The 18,637-nt window shown below is 39.5% G+C and overlaps 1 protein-coding gene across 1 annotated transcript in view; it reads left to right on the top strand.

The window, feature by feature from the left end:
• The window catches only part of CLCN4 (chloride voltage-gated channel 4), a 51,238-nt gene that overhangs the window by 7,714 nt on the left and 24,887 nt on the right, over nucleotides 1-18,637 (top strand). Inside the window, exons 2-7 of the mRNA XM_018553514.1 lie at nucleotides 1,884-2,035; nucleotides 3,286-3,385; nucleotides 7,571-7,758; nucleotides 14,488-14,610; nucleotides 18,114-18,320; nucleotides 18,407-18,487. Of these exons, the coding sequence (XP_018409016.1) occupies nucleotides 1,892-2,035; nucleotides 3,286-3,385; nucleotides 7,571-7,758; nucleotides 14,488-14,610; nucleotides 18,114-18,320; nucleotides 18,407-18,487 (843 nt within the window). The 5' untranslated portion in view covers nucleotides 1,884-1,891. The remainder of the gene's footprint in view (nucleotides 1-1,883; nucleotides 2,036-3,285; nucleotides 3,386-7,570; nucleotides 7,759-14,487; nucleotides 14,611-18,113; nucleotides 18,321-18,406; nucleotides 18,488-18,637) is intronic.

Raw genomic sequence — 18,637 nt, forward strand, 5'->3', positions numbered from 1 at the left:
TTCTTCCCCCAACCTTTTTTTTTTTTTTTTAATTTTGTGGCGGTGGGGTTCCCCCTTAAAATTCTTAACAGACCTAAAGAGCCTGGTATGACTTTTGTGGAGAACACTTTTTTTCCTACTTTAAATTTGGGGGTTCCCCCTAACATTCCTGCAAGACCTACAGGGTCTGGTATGGTTTGGGAGGGGGGACCCCACACTGTTTTTTTTTCTTTTGTTTAAATTTTTTTAATTCTAATAATCAAGCTTAATGGTGCTTAGCAGCATTCGGCAATTCGCTAACTGCTGTTTGGCACCTATAAGAATAGGGGCAAACAGCAGTGAATGAACTGCCATAAGGTTGCCTTAGCCGATCCAGATGTTGAATCGGCTGAGGCGAACGTGTTCTTCACTTCAGCTCAGCCGAACTGTTCGGCTGAACCGAAGTGAAGGAAACAAAGGCAGCCGATGTTCGGCTCTCTTCACTTCGGGTCGGCTATTCATTCGGCTGCCTTTGGCAGCTTAGTGAATAACCCCCTTAGTCTTCTAATTAATCCCTGTAGAGAACCCTTGGATGCTAGGCCCAGGCTGAGGAAGGAACCTCAACATTTGTCCAAGTTAAGATTAGGCTGTTCAGCCTGTCATTTAGCTGTGTCTAGGATCCAAGGAGCTGCACAGGAACACAGGACTGATTTGAAGACTAACACAGGTATCTCTAGGTGCTGCAAAATCCCTGATTTCTTTCTAACTTGAAAAATGCATTACTGAAACTTCCTAGCCTAGTCATTCAGCTAAAAACAAATTGTACTGTTAGGTGGGACTTAGTGAATACACCTACGTATACGTGGAATAAAACGACAACTCATGCAACCATAACTTAACTCTGTTTTAATGGAAACTATGATGGTGTGGGTGCAAGTGTAATTCTTTAAGTTTGCAATCTGACATTTTATGTCTTTATCTGTTTACTATTTCTATAAAATCTTCATTGTAAAAATAAAACAATATAATACAGTTCGTATGTAAAGTTTGTACGGATATGCACAGAGCAGAGAAAGAGAGGGGAGGAGGGACTGAGTAACTCCTATGACTCTGTATGTGTAATCTGAGCTTTATCTATTGAGCTCTGTAAACAGGTTTTCTTCTCCACAGCAGTTAAGATTATTCCAGTAAACTTGTTAAGAAGCACGGAGGTACAGAATTACATCTACTTGGCTGAAATAATAAATATTAAATATTTAAGTGTAATAGTTCCTATTTACTTGACTATAAAAATGAAAAAATGGTAATGTAGAACATAGAAAAGAAATAATGGAAATATATACAAAAACTCACTCTTTTCAGTTTTCATATAATTCATAGCTAGTACTATGTTGGATTATGTACCCCTCTGCTTACAGTACCTGTTGTCTGTCTACTAACATCAGTTGCTGCGAGTGGTCAAGGGGCTGGCAGCGCTATGACACCTGTAGCTTGTTTGCATGCTAAGCACCCTCACCACCCTGTGCAGAAACACAGACAGTATACATGTACTTGGAAGTGATTCTGCTGTCATGTGATGCTTCTTCTGCATCACATAGCCAGGGATGATGTTTAAGGTTGAACTGGAGGTCTAGGGGATATATATAACCTATTGCATGCACTAACACTTGATATTTAACATTAAGGATCTAAGAGGTAACATCTGATACTAATTACTGATGATTTAACTTTTTTCTTCTGTCTTAAGTTTCCAATGAATCAACAAAATGTTTATAGGCCTGAGTGTATGCAATTAATTAGACATCAAAAGCTGTATGTATAACAAAATAAAACCATGTTATATATACAGCGACAGTACAGCGTAATCTGACGAATGCAATATTTGTATAAGGCTATTTAATAATGTAAATGCTTTTTGATTGTAGAAACCAACATGGTTAATTCTGGAGAGATAAATGGTTCCAGCAACCTGATGGATTTTCTTGATGAGCCAATTCCAGATGTTGGGACATATGAGGACTTCCATACTATTGACTGGTTAAGGGAGAAGTCTCGGGACACAGACAGACATAGAAAAGTATGAGGACCGATGCTTCATATCATATACTTGTGTCACTCCTGCACTGAAAACTGATAAACACACCACACCAGCACAAGAGCAATGCAATTAGACTGAAGGATCATGGGAAAAGTAAAGGGCCGATTGATAATGGGATTGAATGTAATGTCCAGCACAAGAAAAGTTGCCTAAGTGTGGACCAATTGTTAGCAAATTAGGCAATTTTAGATGCATATATGTAGTCAGAATAAAACTGGTTTAATGTATCCAGTATGATCTAGAGTTTAAGATAAGAGCTAAGATACACAACTGTTGTATCTTCAAATCTGGCAATGGTCATATAGGGCTGAATATTTAAATTCTTAAGACTCAAGGGACCTACATGAAAAAAAGTCTTACTTGTGGTCTACATGTTTCAAACTAATGCAATCTTTAAAGTGTATGTAAACCCTAACAGTGAACCTTTCTAATTGGCTCTGTTTTGGTCTCGTTAACATAGCAATGAACCTATTTTACTATATACAGTATCTGTTCGATAAGTGAGAGAACACTGTTGATCCTGCAGTGTTCCAGTGTGCTCATAACTTCTTTTGTTCTGGAGTATTATCTCAAGCAGTTTTCATTCCTTGTAAGTTCTCTCTGTACAGAACACCTCCCCCTTATGTTATTGAGATGATGACATGAGGAGGTATTCTAATATACTTTTTGTCCAAAGATGACAATGCTGCTCAGAATTACTGCGGCTTACAGTTAGTGAGCCTTGTCACCCTCGGACGGGAAGTGTGTTACTGGCAGGATCATCAGGGGAAAATATAGAAAAAAAGCCTGAAAAATAAACGACTCCAGCTACTATGTTTAAAGACAGGTAAACTGTAGAATATAACATTTGTATTCTTGGGTTTATATACACTTTGAGTATTTAAACAATGAAACAAGTGGATTCAGTTCCTGCATTGTGGTGGTCTAAGTATAGACACATCACCTGGTGTTGGAATTATCTTCAGGAAACAATAGCAACTGCTGGGGAAATTATTTCCGAATGTTCAATATTTTGGTCCACAACTGACTGTCCGAAGAGGCTTTAGTGTGTTGATGTAAAGTTGATTATTTCTAGATGCCCAGATCAGAAAGCAATCTTATGTCTATGTGAAGTGGCTAAATCTGGTCAGGTGCCCTAAACAGAGTTACCTCTGTGCTGCCTTATGGTGTGTAATACCAGCATCATATTTTCACTGTTTTATCTAATAATAATAATGCATTTCTTCCAGATCACAAGCAAAAGCAAGGAGTCTGCATGGGAATTCATCAAAGGACTTCTAGATGCCTGGTCAGGATGGGCTGTCATGCTAAAAATTGGACTCTTAGCAGGTAAGCTCAATGTTTATTGTATTGCATCTTACTGCTTTGAGATACAGATGAAGTACATACATTAGAAGAAAAGCTTTAAGCTCCTAAGCCGAAAGAAAGGAACCAGGGAAAGGAACCCATCACTACAATCAACAACCTCACTTCCCATACCCTTCACAGGAACTATGCTTGCAAAACCCCCATCCCCCTATAATTCCATTCCAGCATAACCATCCATCCACTTATCCATACATCTCCAAAGCAAAGCTGCATAGCTGCAGTTAAAGACACTGAGCGTGATGACCTCACCATATATGTGTAAGTGAAATGATCTTATAGCACATGTGTGATGATGTCTTTGTCTATTAGATTAAAATTAATTGTTCACATCATTCTGGTTGGGGGAATAGGGATAGCGGTCGAGTGGTTTCCTAAAAGGCTAAGTATAATACGTCTATTGAGTGGTTACATTTCGGGAACTCTCTTCCACAAGCAGTGGTATCAGCAGGGAGTATTGATTCATCCAAAAACCAATTAGATACCGTCCTAAGAGACCGTAACATACAGGGATACAGGTACTCTTAAAAACTAAGACCACACAGGGACTCATATACACACATGCACACACTACACACACACACACACACACACACACACACACACAGACACACAAAGGTTGAACTTGATGGACCTGTGTCTTTATTCAACCTCAAATACTATGTAACTTTTGGTACAGTAGCATATAATATATGTGAAAAGAATAGCTTTGTTTTTCAAATAATGTTTGCTGACTGCTCATAGCAAATCTACAAACTTGGGGGGTGCAATTTTGGACCTGGATTATTGCTGGGGGAGAAGTTGGACGAAGTAGAAATGAGGGCTGCAACCCTGCTTCTACAACACTGCTGACTGCATGTATACTGTGTATACAGTATATATGTATTCTACGAAGATGTGAGTTTTGGCACTAACATAAATTGCCTCTAGATGTCAGTGTTTTCCCTCTTTAATAGCACAACTGTATCATTTCCCTGTTTTTGTTTTTTCAGCCATTTTGCATTGGCTGCTCAAAGTAACGATCGTTGTTACCAATCATTAAAGTTTAATGAACTAATAAATGGTATTTGAATGTAAAACTAAAGATTAGGGATGCACCGAAATTAAATTTTTAAACTGAAATAAAAACATGTGTACAGCCAAAATTGAAAATTACTTTTTTCCAACCTTTTTTACATTTTTAAAATTATTTTATTGTATTAATATTATTTCATTTTGCTGTTTACTGGCTTTGGGGAGACCCCTGATATTTTCCTTTTAAAATAGAAAAAGTGATTATGGACAGAGTCCTAGTTCTCTTTTCCAAAACCCCCTGTTGAATAAACCGGAAGCCTCTACACTGAGTGCTCCTGTCCATTCATAAACTGAAGAGATAGTATTAGTTACTGTATCAGTGATGTAGAGCACTTCCTGTAGAGCACTAACTGGGGACACACTAAGCTTACTGTGTCCTAAAGTTTCTTACAAAACCTTAGCAATCATAACTGATCACTGACAGGGTTATTCACAAAAAGGTTAAGAGTTTTGGAGAAGGCAGAAGAAGGGAACAATCTAGGACAACATAGCTGAACTGGAAAGTGAGCTGAATTGGAGAATTTTTCCAAATCGGCTATTTTGGCCTAGATTGTTCATTTCTTCTGTCTTCTCCACACTCTTCACCCTTTTGTGAATAACCCTGTGAGTATTTGTGCTCTGCTCTCCATCCTGATTGCTTCACCTGTCACAGGAGGCCAAGCTCTCCTATCACCCCACTCCACTCAGCCTCCTGACAGCTTCTCTCCTCCCCTATGGGCACCAGCAGCTGGATCTATTCTGTGTGCCCTCTGATCCCCACTGCCTTTGCCGACACAGGCGGGGGAGAGAAGCAGGTATCAGAGGGGACACGGACCAGACCCAGTGGAGAGGAGAGAGGCTATGGATGCATTATATTTTCAGATGCATTTTCATCCGTTCTGGTACTATTGGCATTTTGTCCATAGTACTATTTTTGGCTGAAATGTTTCAGTGGACGAAATTTCGGTGCATCCCTACTAACGATAGTAGGGGTCCATCAGAGAACCATAAATAAAATATTTTTTTAATTGTCCTGAATCGGGCTGCTCTGCGGAAACTGATATTTTACAAGTAAATGCAAGGTTTATTAGTTACTCTAATACTGGCAATGCTTATTTTTACATACATACAAAAAAGTAATTGTGCATTGTGGTTTACTATGTGCCATTAGCTGTTCCCTAAACCAAAAGAACACTTCTCCAGATTTACAAGGCAAAGAAAAAACCTTCACATAGACTTATACAATGAAGATAAAAGGAGCACTTTTCCAGATCCACATAATGAAATAAAACCAGCAAGACATCACTTCAAAGTACAACATGATTACATCATTATCACATGATCTACTTCATTCCTAACTTATGTCCATAACCCAGCTGCTGTGCATAAGCAGTTGATAGTTCACATGGGTGTCAAGGAACTGCAGCTAAATAGACAAAATACTTCAATTTGCTAAAGAGAGCCCTTTGCCGGTTTTTACTTTTCAATTTAAATGCTTTTAAAAAAAAAAATAAGACAGAAATGCTACATCCTTCAGGGTTATTCGCAAAGCTGCTGAAGGCAGCCGAGTGAATAACCGAGCCAAAGTGAAGTCAACCGAATGCTGTTCGGGCTAACACCCACCTGGCGCCCAGAACTGCATGTCCCATGCGTCAGGCAATAGGAATTCCACACCCCTGCCCAAAGCACCCACCCACATCTTACCCCTGCTCGGTCCTGGTCCATCCCTGGCTGTGCCCCCTTGCAGCTGTGCCCGAAGCAAGTGGCTCACTCGCCTCACCCTTCCTACTGCCCTGTGATAAAATTTGGGAAACACCAATGAGGTTTGGGTCCATTTATGTTTTAAAATGTCCATAACCTTAAGAAAGCAGTTATGTATATGTGTGCTCAATCTGACCACAATCAGGGACCCTCTGTAGGCTCAAAAGCACAAACATTTGGCTCAGCTAATTATTTCTGTTCAGATGAATGGAGAAGGAAGGGGGAGATAAGCTGTGTTACCTGATGGCGTTACCCTTTTTTATCCTGGAGAGATTATAGCTTTCAGGACAGGCTTTCTGGTCTACTCAGTGGACTGGACACCTAGACAGTGGCTGAACCGGGGTAACCATCCTCTATCTGACAAATAAATATTCGTGTTTTGCCATTGTAGAGGACGGCATGGCTGGGTCCTGGATGGGAGATATATATCACCACTGTTTGGGTTGTGGTCCCTTTAAGGGCCACCACAGGGTTAACCGTCCTGCCCCAGGAAGGGGTTTAAAGGTCTACAACTCCCAGTGAGTAGTGTGGGAGTTGAGGAGAAAGTAATGAGCTGTGGCTAGTGAGAGAGACCTGCTGGATTGCTGTTCTGTTCTGTTCTGTTCTGTTCTGTTCTGTTCTGTTCTGTTCTGTTCTGTTCTGTTCTGTTCTGTTCTGTTCTGTTCTGTGCTGTGCTGTGCTGTGCTGTGCTGTGCTGTGCTTATATTCCTGGGAAGGGATTTCCCCAGATTTGGGACATTTCTACAACATGTTGGTTGAGACATATTTATGGTTTCTTATCTGTACCAAAGAATTGGACTTTTACTTTGCGTTTGCTGAAGATAAAGCGAGTATTTGTGTTTACCGTTTTTTTGCTGCCCTGCAAGAGGAAAAGAAAAGCTTTTGTTTTATTCAAAACCCTCTGTGCGAGTGCTCTGTGAGCTCCCCAACATCACACCATATACAACAGAAAAGCAATTAGGGCATTGCCTGCATGGAGTTTGCATGTCCTCCCTGTGCTTGTGGCAGTATCTCCCACACTTCAAAGACATATTGGTAGGTGAATTTGGCCTAGTATGTGATGTAAGTTCCTTGAGGCCAGGGACTGATATGAATGTACAATATGTAAAGCGCTGCTTAAATTGTTGGCGCTATATAAATACCTGTAATAAATAAAGTAACCACCAGCAATGGAATACTTGTTGGTGCTCCTCAGCTCTATGTGGAAAAATAATAATGTCATCACATGTAAAAAATCTGCAATCAGTCCATGGATTCCAAACAAATATATATTAGGAATTTATAATTTTGTATCAAATTGTAAAGATTCTAAATATCAATTCGTTTTGTCTTCAGGTGCTTTGGCAGGTGTTATCGACTTAGCTGTGGACTGGATGACTGATCTGAAAGAGGGGATATGTCTGAACGGCTTTTGGTACAGCCATGAACAGTGCTGCTGGACCTCAAATGATGCCACGTTTGATGACAGGGCTAAATGTCCCCAATGGCAGAAATGGTCCGAACTAATGATCAATCAGGCAGAGGTAAAGAAATGGTTTTTCTTAGAGATTGCCAGATGTAGTCAACATTCCCTTCCCTTTGGATTGTCAAATGGTTCATATAGCAACTTTCTAGAGAACATTATTTTTATTGTAGATTAATTTGCAATTGCTTGTACAGAGGAATTATGTGGCTACCTTCTCAGGGAACAACACAATTTCATTTACCACAGAATCTTGGACACATACATTCTCCAGCAGTCTGGTACATTTCCAGGGCTAAAACTTTCAGTGTTGGACAGAACATGCTGATTAGTCTTCATGTTCACTATTTATATGCATTAGCTCTTCTGGAGCCAAACAGCCAGAAAGATGACCTGTCAAAGATGTTGTAATTATCACTGCTATGGCAATATGACTTCATTAGGTGCTTGGGGAAGGGATCATTTTTTCTGAGTGTGTGCCCACTAGGGAGATGAACCCTATTTTTTCCTGCAAAAAAGTTTAAACTGTTCATCCATATAAAAACAAATTCTAAAAAGTATAAAGTGTTACAGTCAGAATGCATTATACTGTAGCTCTTACAGGTTTGCTAAAAGTCTGGGTATGTTTGTATTTTGTGATGAGAATGATGCAGTAGGACAGCTTCCTGAAATAACCTCAAAAAAACCCCCAGTTCTTCAAAAAGTATACAGTACATAATTATATGACAATAGAAGCACAAGGGGGTGGAGGTGATGCGTTAGATGAAGAATTTTAGTTAAGTGTTTTTCAGAGAGAATATACAGTGTTGCCTGATGAAGGGACCACTAACGATTACAAAATGTGTTTTACTTGTGTCACCATGATTGTTTGGCGTCTTCATTAAAGGCGTTCTACACATTGGACATTGGTGTGTGAGTGACTTCTTTTCAGTTGTCAGAGAGAGATGAGACAATTCCTGCTCCCAGTGGATCAGATAGGCTGGGGGGTTTAGATGTGTTTCTGCTAGAAGCACCTTGTACAACAAGATGAAGAGGAGCCTGATGTTGGCCAAAATATTTTATTTATTGGATTAAGGGAGTCTAAGAGGGTTACTCACAAAGCTGCCAAAGGCAGCCGAGTGAAAAACCCAGCCGAAGTAAAGTGAGCTGAATGCTGTTCGGCTATTTACTTCTGGCTTGTATGGCTGATTTCAGCCGTACATCGGCTAAAATCAGCCGTACATTGGCTGCCTTCGGCTGCCTTCAGTCAGCCGAACATACTCTGCATGTTCGGCTGAGCCGAAGTGCAGAGGGACTTCGACTCAGCCAATCCAACATCTGGATCAGCTGAGCTGAAGCTCTGGCAGCTGACTCGCTGCCATTCACCCCTATTCTCATAGGAGCCGAACGGCAGTGTGTGAATAGCCGAATGCCGCTGGCTATTGTGCTTGGTACGTCCGTGGTACCGAGCAAAATAGAAAATAAGTGAAAAGAGTGTAAAAAAAAAAGGTTGAAAAATCATTTTGAAAATGATCAAAAATAGGAAAAGTAAAAAATAAATAAAATATATTTTTAAGAGAGAAAAAAAATTAAAATAAATGGGCGGAGCTAGCAGTGACAGCCAGCTCCTCCCAACTGTTTCCTATTGGCCGTCACCTGCTAGAGTCTTCTAGCAGGTCCCAGCCAATGAATAACAACTGGGCGGAGCTGGCCATGATGTCATGGCTGCCTCCGTCCAGTGTTTATTGTTTAATGACAGATCAGCATCCCAGGTCATTTGGGGACGCTGATCTGTCATTACAACTGGGAGGAGCCAGCCACAAAATCACGACTGGCCCAGCTGTCATTTGGCTCAGTCACCCGCTTCGGCTGTCACTTTGGCTCAGTCGAGCCGAAGCATACGCCTTCGGCTCGGCTGAGCCGCTCGGCTGCCTTTGGCTGTTGTACAGCAGCCCTTCCGTTCAGAAAAGAGAGCTGAAGAATCAGCCGAAGCTACGGCTGCATCCTCCAGCTCAATAGTGAATAACCCCCTAAGTTGTTTTGAGAACCTCCTAACAATAAAATCACCTGGGGGAGTATACCCCCATCTGTGTCTTATTTGCCACCATTGGTAATATGTCTTGCCACCATTGGTAACATGATATAGTTGCAGGGGGTCCTCTGTAGGCCAGTGTTGGAAAACTCTCTTCTCTAGACCCAGAGAAAATTGGAAGTTTTCAAGTAGTGTGATGAGGGAGGAATGTTGATGCCAGTTACGGCGTGTCCATACCAAATGCCAAATTCTCTGTGTAGTGATAGTTGTGGGAGCAATAGTGTTGGCCAAGCTTCTATGAAACCTATGTGTCCAAAGATCTGTGCTACGTTTTTGGCCCCTAAAACTTCCTCAGCATCTACCCATTGTTTTTGATATTTCCAATATGTCTAGTCCAAAGTCTTATTGAGCAATGGGCATTCATAATATTTTCCAATATCTGAAAAGCACGTGCCTCTGTTAGCTTAGTTCTAGTTAGTACTTGAAGTTGGATTCTGGGCTATTTTCCTGACTATATGAATTCAATTACATTGGAGTTTAAAGAAGAACTCTGCACAAATAAATCTTAACCCTTGCAGTGGCGCTACCCCCGCACTGCAAAGGTTAAGTGCTCATTTTGTCTAGGGTGTAAAATAATACAAGTATACTCACCCGGACCATGATCCTAGCTGGCTCCTGGACCGGTCCTTGCAGCCTGTCTTCTCCACCGCTCCAATGTCCCTCAGCATCCTCATGTCCTATTAACTGTATAGGATGTGATGACTCACTGGACCTTAGACCACTTGAATGGAGGGCGAGAGAGGTTGTTGTGGTTTTTACTGTTGGATTTACAAAAGACAAAAAGGCTGTTTACAGACTTTACAATGGGCTTTTCCCTTAGCTTAGTGAATGATGGTGCTGATTTCCATCATCCATTCATGTGCAAGAAAATATACTGGTTTTTTTTTTTTCCCTTGTATGTGATTGGGTATTTCTTGCAAAGTGAATTTTCATCACATTCGGTAAGCTAAGGAAAAATTTCCTTGCAATGTAAAAATTCAATTACAAAGTGAATAACCTATTTTCCTATAGTAAATCAACCGCTAAGTGTCTGTGTCTAATAATTGTTTTAAGGAGAGTTGGAGGTCTGTAAGGTGAGACAGACCAAACTCTCTATGTACAGTGTTTCTAGTCTAGTAATACATTTGAGTAGAGTGTCTGTCTGAGCCTTGGGTTGATGTTTTAATTTTGAACCCTGAGATATTAGTTTTTTCATCTACTGTATACTGTATATGCTTTGTGTGCTTCCTGCAGTACAGGTTGATGTACTGATACGTTGGCATTGCCTTTGAAAATTAGGTCAAGCTTCAAAGAGTCTACGAATATTGGCTCAATTAAGAGAGTTTCATTCAATCTCCAATTACAAAACTTTGGGACTCTATCACCACTAGTCTAGAGTAAAGCTGAGTTTACATGCTTAGAATTCTGTTCAAAAAAATGTATGTTCAGAACATATGTTTGATTTTCTAATGGTTAATGGAGTCAAACTGACGACCAATTTAGACAATAGTGGCAAAAAGAATTGAAGGAACAGGATGGAAAAAATGTTCTCAAGCAAATTAAATTCTAAAAATTAATGTAGTTTTAGTTCCATTCATTTCCCAAATCGAATGTTAAAACCAAACGGAATTTCGAAAGACATCTGTCAAATCTCTTATTACCTTTTTAAATGTTCTGATGAGAATTTTGGTACGACCCTCGGAACAAAATTCCTGCGTGTATACCAAGCTTCATATGTGTACAGCGGAAGAGTTTATGAAATCCTTCATAGTAGGATGCAGGGTTGTCTATATATCCAGGAACTCCATGGTGTGTTTAAACTTGTTCAGTTTGGAGTAGGCAATTGAGTATTGTCCGGTGGATATACAGTATATCTGTATGAGGGTCTACCATAAGTTAAACTCTCCCGATCATGAAGCCCATTTGAGGATAATATACATTTACTATGGTCACTTTTTATTTCTCCTAACTTCTCTTCAAGGGAAAGACTTCCTCCCTTTGCATCTCGCAATTCTTAACATTATGCCAATTAGTTGAAGAAGCTAAGCCTGTAACATGGTAAAATTTTTAGTTCTTTGTAATGTCATAGTTATGGTAACAGTGCAGAACAACATTGAAAAATACAAAATCACCCTTTCCATTAGTCCAAATAACAATTGTCTCTGATACAATAGGTAATGGAAGATCCAACATTTTTAAGTTGGCACAGGAACAGGAGGTGAGGGGAAATCTTCCTTCTATGCTTTGGAGCGATTTCCTCTTAATTTCTGTTGTTTCTCTGGGACAGCAAGTGAAGGGTAATCTGTGATTCTTTCAATGCAAACTCAACTCGTATCGTCGAATTTTCAAGTTCTTACACAAGTTACGGTATATGCCCCCATTTTTAGTTTTGCTTATTTTTTTACTACTTATGCTTTTTTGTAGTTTACCACCATTTTATGGTTTCCCCAATAAAAGGTATTCATGTTCAATTTTATGCTATAGGACAATAAAACATTATATCACCAAGGGCTAATAGAATATTGTAATTTTGTGATAACACATTTTCCTTGCCAAGGCTCAAGAACAAAAATAACATCAGACTGATGAACATGTTCTTGTTAGTGACCGTGAAGCTTCAGTTCACATTAAGCTGTTTCGCGCAGTGATAAAGCCTCTAGTATATGAATGTAAGATGGAAAGATGCGATGACTGACATTAGGAGGCTGAGCTTGACAGGCCTTTTGAATGATCTGCACCCTGCTAGCTATTATTATGTACACTTTATTGGCAGATGAGTTGATAAAATATATACCTTGGCTTAGCAGCAAGTATGTTACAGTGATGTTTAGTAATAAATCCATCAAGGCAATCAGATGGAACAGAACTATTATAGTAAATGACTGAGAAAGATAACATGAGACAGAGGAATCAGCTGCTGTCATTGTGTATTATACCGTATCTTCTGGCGATATTCTCTTATCCTGACTGGATATAAATATGAGAGTTGCAACTGCTAAGGCAATCAGACAGTGATATCACCTGAAGTCTGACAGTCTCTACCTGACCTCATACGTCTCCTATCTTTATGCACTGTGTTTGGGGTCAAGCAGCTTAAGAGCAGAAACCATCAGTCTTCAGTTGACCTCTATAAACTATCTATCAATTATAATAAAGACTGAATATTTAAGTTCCAGCATGAGTCAAACTGTTTTAGACTGTCCAGTTTGGACAGTCTAATATTGGCTTTCATTTCATACCATTTAATAGAGAAATCACAGAGTCTAGCTGCTATTGACAACACCGCCTTTCTGCACCTAACTGCTAAATTGATTGCATAAAGATCTAATCTATACCCCAACTTTGTTGAAAGACTGCAAGGACTGAGGTCTAGGATGGCAAAATGCCTTTGAGCTGCTAAAGTGACCCATGTTCCATTATCTCATCACATTTTTTTATGTAAGACGTAAAAAAACGTAAAAAAAACGTAGGAAAAAAAACACTTACAATATATCGTTATTTTTATTATATGGATAGTTCCTCTGTGTTGGCAGAAAAAAAATATTATGGTCATAGATGTTGGCCCAATAAAACTACATTGGTGTTGGGCACATAATTCAAATGTAACCTTGGCCCCTATTCTTTTATTTGAATGGATGAATTACCTCACGCTACTAGAGCGTTACATAGATCTGATCAGAAAGGTTAGTAGGTCAAGCTTTATGTCAAATAGTAATGAATTGTATTAACTTTCTTTGCAACTCTAACATGTGGGTGAAATAGGCATACTCATAATGCTCAGATTAAAGTGACGCTAAACTCAGTGAGTTGAATTTTAAAAAATGCATTCAGGTACCTTAATTATTAACAAAAATGTATCTTATTTGTGTATCACTCAGCTGTAGATCCTCAAATCATCTCTGATTTCATGCTGACACTGCCCTTCCTTCTGGAGGGTGGCTACTTTTGTTCGCCATGGTCCCTGTGTGTGTTGTAAAGTAGCCACCGCCCCATGCTCACTCCTATGAAGGAACTACAATCTCAATACAAATTAGTAAACTAAACGTGAGATTGTATTCCATCACGGGAGCGAGCTCGGAGTGGTGACTACTTTACGAAACACATAGGGATCATGGGGAACAAAAGTATCCACCCTCCAGAAGGAAGGACAGTGTCGGCATCAATTCAGAGATGAGTTGATGATCTACAGCCGAGTGATACACAAATAAGGTCCAATATTGTTAATCGTTAGGGTACTTGAATACCTTTTTAGGATTTAGCTCTTAACTTTAGTGTCATTTTAAGAGTCCATAGATATTACATGCCTATGTTCTGATATTCATGATTTTAGGAGGCTGTTTATAGGGAATGTAAGAAGAAGCCTTCAGGGACTACTGTCTAATGAAAAAGTCTACTGCCCATCTTTGACATTTATGGTCAGTAAACATTGCACTTGCAACATATTTAGCTTTAAACTGCAAGTTAAATTGGGCTTTAATATATTTTTGTAATTCTTTGAAGAATATTTGAAGACTACCACAATCAATGCATGCGATGTTCATCACTGCTTGTCTGAAAACCTCCACTCTTTCTCAGGATTTCTAGCCAAAATCAGACCATATAGAAGAACTATCAATATCACTATAATGTTCTGCATTGTTTTGGATACCTTTGTTGTAATGCCACTGTTTTCTTTACTGTTATTATGTCATTTGATGGTACTTTGGACAGTAAGACTTATCACTTTTCACTGTTTTTCAGGGAGCCAGCGCATACATTTTAAACTATTTCCTCTATATTTTGTGGGCTTTGCTCTTTGCTTTCCTGGCAGTAGCTTTGGTTCGAGTGTTTGCTCCATATGCTTGTGGCTCTGGAATTCCTGAGGTGAGATCTTAATGATAACTCTGGACATTTTATAATTATTGTCTTTGTTTCCCCTGAAGAGTATAACATAATTAAAGTCTTCAAAAATATATGTGTATTTTTATCTTGAAATGTTTTATGTATTTTCAATAGATGAGCAAATATTAATTGTATACTGAAATTAATTTCAAGGAACTCTGACATTGCAGGGCTCTTTGTAAAAAATACTAGCTATTTGTCTTGCACATTGTTCTGAGTAAGTGACTCAAAAAGTATTAAAGTGTATCTAAACCCAACCTGTGACTGCTTGCATTGGGTCAAAGGACCAATTGCTATTAGAAGGCTTCTCTTAAAGGGCCACTAATATAATTTAATTGCTATTAAAAAGCCTGGAATACTTTGCTATGTTTGGGTATTCTGTACGCCTAACTTTCTCTACCCAAGAGAATTGAACAAATCAACGACAGAAAAGGTTAAAGTGACTGGCGCCCAACTGTTTGTTTTATCTCACAATAAGCCAAGGACCCACCAGGAGATGTTTAATGCTTGCCTGCCTCACTGCTCTGGAGGTCGTCCTAAACTTTCCAGATGGGAGGAGTGCTACTGAAAGAGACATTTTCATATGTGAATTGTATATAAACACCAGAGAACACAAATGTTATATTTTTTAGCCTTTCAAGTACTGTACTTAAATATGATGGCCACCTTAATTTTCTTTTCCAGGTTTTGTTTTTTTAATTCTCACCTGGTCACTCTGCCAGTAACACATTTTCTGTCCTAGGTTTGACAATGCGTATTCACTGTACTATATCCAAAGAGGAGCAGTATTCTCACCCTAGTACAGGACCACAGAACTCCTTTCCCTTTTCTCTTTTTTTATTTAAATAGAAGGAAATTCATTGTAAGGGTTTTACATACACTTTACATCAGAGACAGCCAGCTCCTGGCATTTGTGCATGCAATTTTGACCTCCCTTGTAGGTTTATGAATGGTCTTAGAGGAAGACAGTTATTGAGTTGTGTGGGGCCCACACCTAAACACAGCAATGACTTGGGAATACATCCTACCTGACGCATCAGTATTTGTTTATGACTCATGATCTGATACAGACATTGTCAATAAAAAATTAAACAAACAAAGAAGATGACAGATCCTTACAGGAATTGTCTGAAATTCTTATAGTGGGTGGCCTTGCCAATTACTCAGTTGACTTTTGTCGAAGGAGATGGGCCGAACATTTTTAGCTGAACAGTGACTGTAGTCACTGCCAAAGCGGCAGGTATCAGCTGTCGGAATACAATAGCTGCAGTGAGAAATTCGTCCATCCATGCTATTTAGCATGGATGTAGGAATCTGTTAGTTTTTTTTTTTCATCGAAAATAATCTATTTATGTATTGGATAGTGTAGGAGAATGTGAAAACCTTAGTCTGGTTGTTATTGGTTTTATTTGGGGAGGATTATTACTCTGCATTTGTCCCGGTGGCCATTGTCAATCCAACCTTTTAATGGCGACCCTAGTCTTATATCTTGCCTTATATTTTATCCATGTGAACTTAAGACTGCAGAAAATAGGGTGGCATAAAGTGCTTACCAGTAATTGCACTTAGATTTTTTTAAACATATTTAATTTGCTAATAACATTTATAAAACATTTACATATATAACTATGTACACATAACGTAAAATACTCACGCCCACACACGAAAAAACCTGAAGCGGATACAAAATAAGACATTTGCTATGTTATAGGTAACATTTAAAATTGTGAATGTGCCTAAACGGTACCCTGAAATATTTGCCTTTTCTTGAATTCCTCTTAAAAAATAGCAGTGCACTTCCCTGTAGGACTCCCCTGCACTCCTGTGCCCACAGCTTTATTGCTGTATATCTATTGTGTGAGCTTTAAGACACTACTGCCTCAGGCTGCTGTTTCCAGGAGATCTTTAGTGAGAAATTAGGGGGTTATTCACTTAGCTGCCAAAGGCAGCCAAGTGAATGACCGAGCCAAAGTGAAGTGAGCCGAACGCCTTGTACATCAGCTAAAATCAGCCTGTTCGACTGAACCGAAGGGCTCAGGTGGCCGAAGCGAGCCAAAGGATCAGCTGAAGCTACTGCTGGATCCTTCGGCTCCATCGTGAATAACCCCCTTAGTGATGACTTCTTCCAACATGGCAGCCTCCATGCAGAGACACAGAGTAGAACAAATAATGGTAATGGGTGGAAACATCAACTGCAGGGAGACCACAGGCAATAATTTAAAACAAAAAAAGCATGGAAAGCGCTCCACTGTAGTATGGTCAACTATCTTGGTCGTTGGTATATTGGGGGATGGTGTGCATAAACTCCTCAACAAACCGGGAGAGGGACCCGGTAAATCACATTCACAAACACAGTATAAGGAAGAGTGCAACAACCTGAGTAGATACTTATTGGGTATAGCATAACAGTTGATCAATGGATAAATGCTGCCTAGTCTGCTGTGACTGGCTGGGTCATGAGGGTTAAAAGGTATATGTATAACTTACGGTTATGCTGTCACAGGGGAGCAAACAGTATCTCTGCATGCATAAGACAAAGGTGGATGTACTGCCAATTCGGAAGTCCAGGGTATTCCCAGGGTATCTCCAGCCCGCGTACTCGGCTGGCCTGGCCGAGCCGCGGCACTTGGAGGAAGGAGGGGGGAGGAAGATCTTGCCCGGCAATAAAAAACCGCACTGTGCTGTATATCTGTGCGGCGTGTGTCGCAAGAGTGGAGCGTTCAGACCCAGTGGGTGGATCGGTACTCGTGCGTCTGAACGAGTATGGAGTTTGTAAATAGGCAGTGCTAACGGCTACGCGTTTCGAGGTAGTCCTCTTTTTCAAGCCTAAGAGCGGCAATAATTGTAACTAGTCTTTTGCCATCTGCCAGCCTTTTTTGGACATGGCTTCAGTATTACAGGTCTTATTTAATTTGAGGATTATTATGTTTCAGTTCCTCTTTAACATCAGTCTTTGCAACATAATTATCTTATATATATACTCATTTATGCATTCCACCTAAAATAATTTTTCTTCCTATTAGCATTCCTCATATCCAGTAGTTCTTCTATTTTCAGATACTCTGTATGAGCCACACACCTAAGCAGAGAATTTTATCTTACTTGGAATATCATGAAATCAGGATTATTGCACTGACATCAAAGGGCGAATGCATTATTTTATCTATGGAGGGAGTACTACATTGTCTGAGCTTCCTAACAGGCCTCATAAGACTTTAGCGGTGATATATGAGTTCAATTTGTTCTGGCAAGACTGAAATAATAATATTAATATGAAAATATGAAATGAAGGTGCCAAGACTCGAGTCTTTGAAAGTCTGCCACTGATATGAGTAGACTATATGCCTACTATTTGATCTGAGTCTTTGAAAGTCTGCCACTGATGAGTACACTATTTTTCGATACAGTAATAGTGCGGCACATTTTTTTTATACTTGCCAAAAGATCTAATCTTCTTACGTGTTTCACCTTTTCTTTGTATTTAGATAAAGACCATTTTGAGTGGCTTCATAATAAGAGGATACCTCGGAAAGTGGACGCTGTTAATAAAAACTGTAACCTTAGTTCTCGTCGTGTCCTCTGGCTTAAGTCTTGGAAAAGAAGGGCCGTCAGTCCATGTAGCCTGTTGTTGTGGCAACTTATTCAGCAGCTTGTACTCCAAGTACAGTAAAAATGAAGGAAAGAGAAGGGAAGTAAGTTGATTTATGAAAGAAAAAATGTGAATTAATTATCCCCTATGAAAGTTTTGTCTTAACCTGGTGATATATCTGTGTCACAGGTGCTTTCAGCTGCAGCTGCAGTAGGAGTCTCTGTTGCTTTTGGAGCTCCAATTGGCGGTGTTCTTTTCAGCTTGGAAGAGGTACTGTGTGTTTCTCCTAAACTGTTATTGTTCTGTAAATTGAAACTGATGGTGCTGACGTCAATGAAAAATTCCAAGCCATTGTGCTTCTGCTTGCCTTGAATATTTAAAAAGACAGAAATACATGTGTGTTTATACAGTATATATATA

Source organism: Nanorana parkeri, unplaced genomic scaffold, assembly GCF_000935625.1.
Source record: "Nanorana parkeri isolate BGI_ZX_2015 unplaced genomic scaffold, ASM93562v1 scaffold122, whole genome shotgun sequence".
Taxonomy (NCBI): Eukaryota; Metazoa; Chordata; class Amphibia; order Anura; family Dicroglossidae; genus Nanorana; species Nanorana parkeri.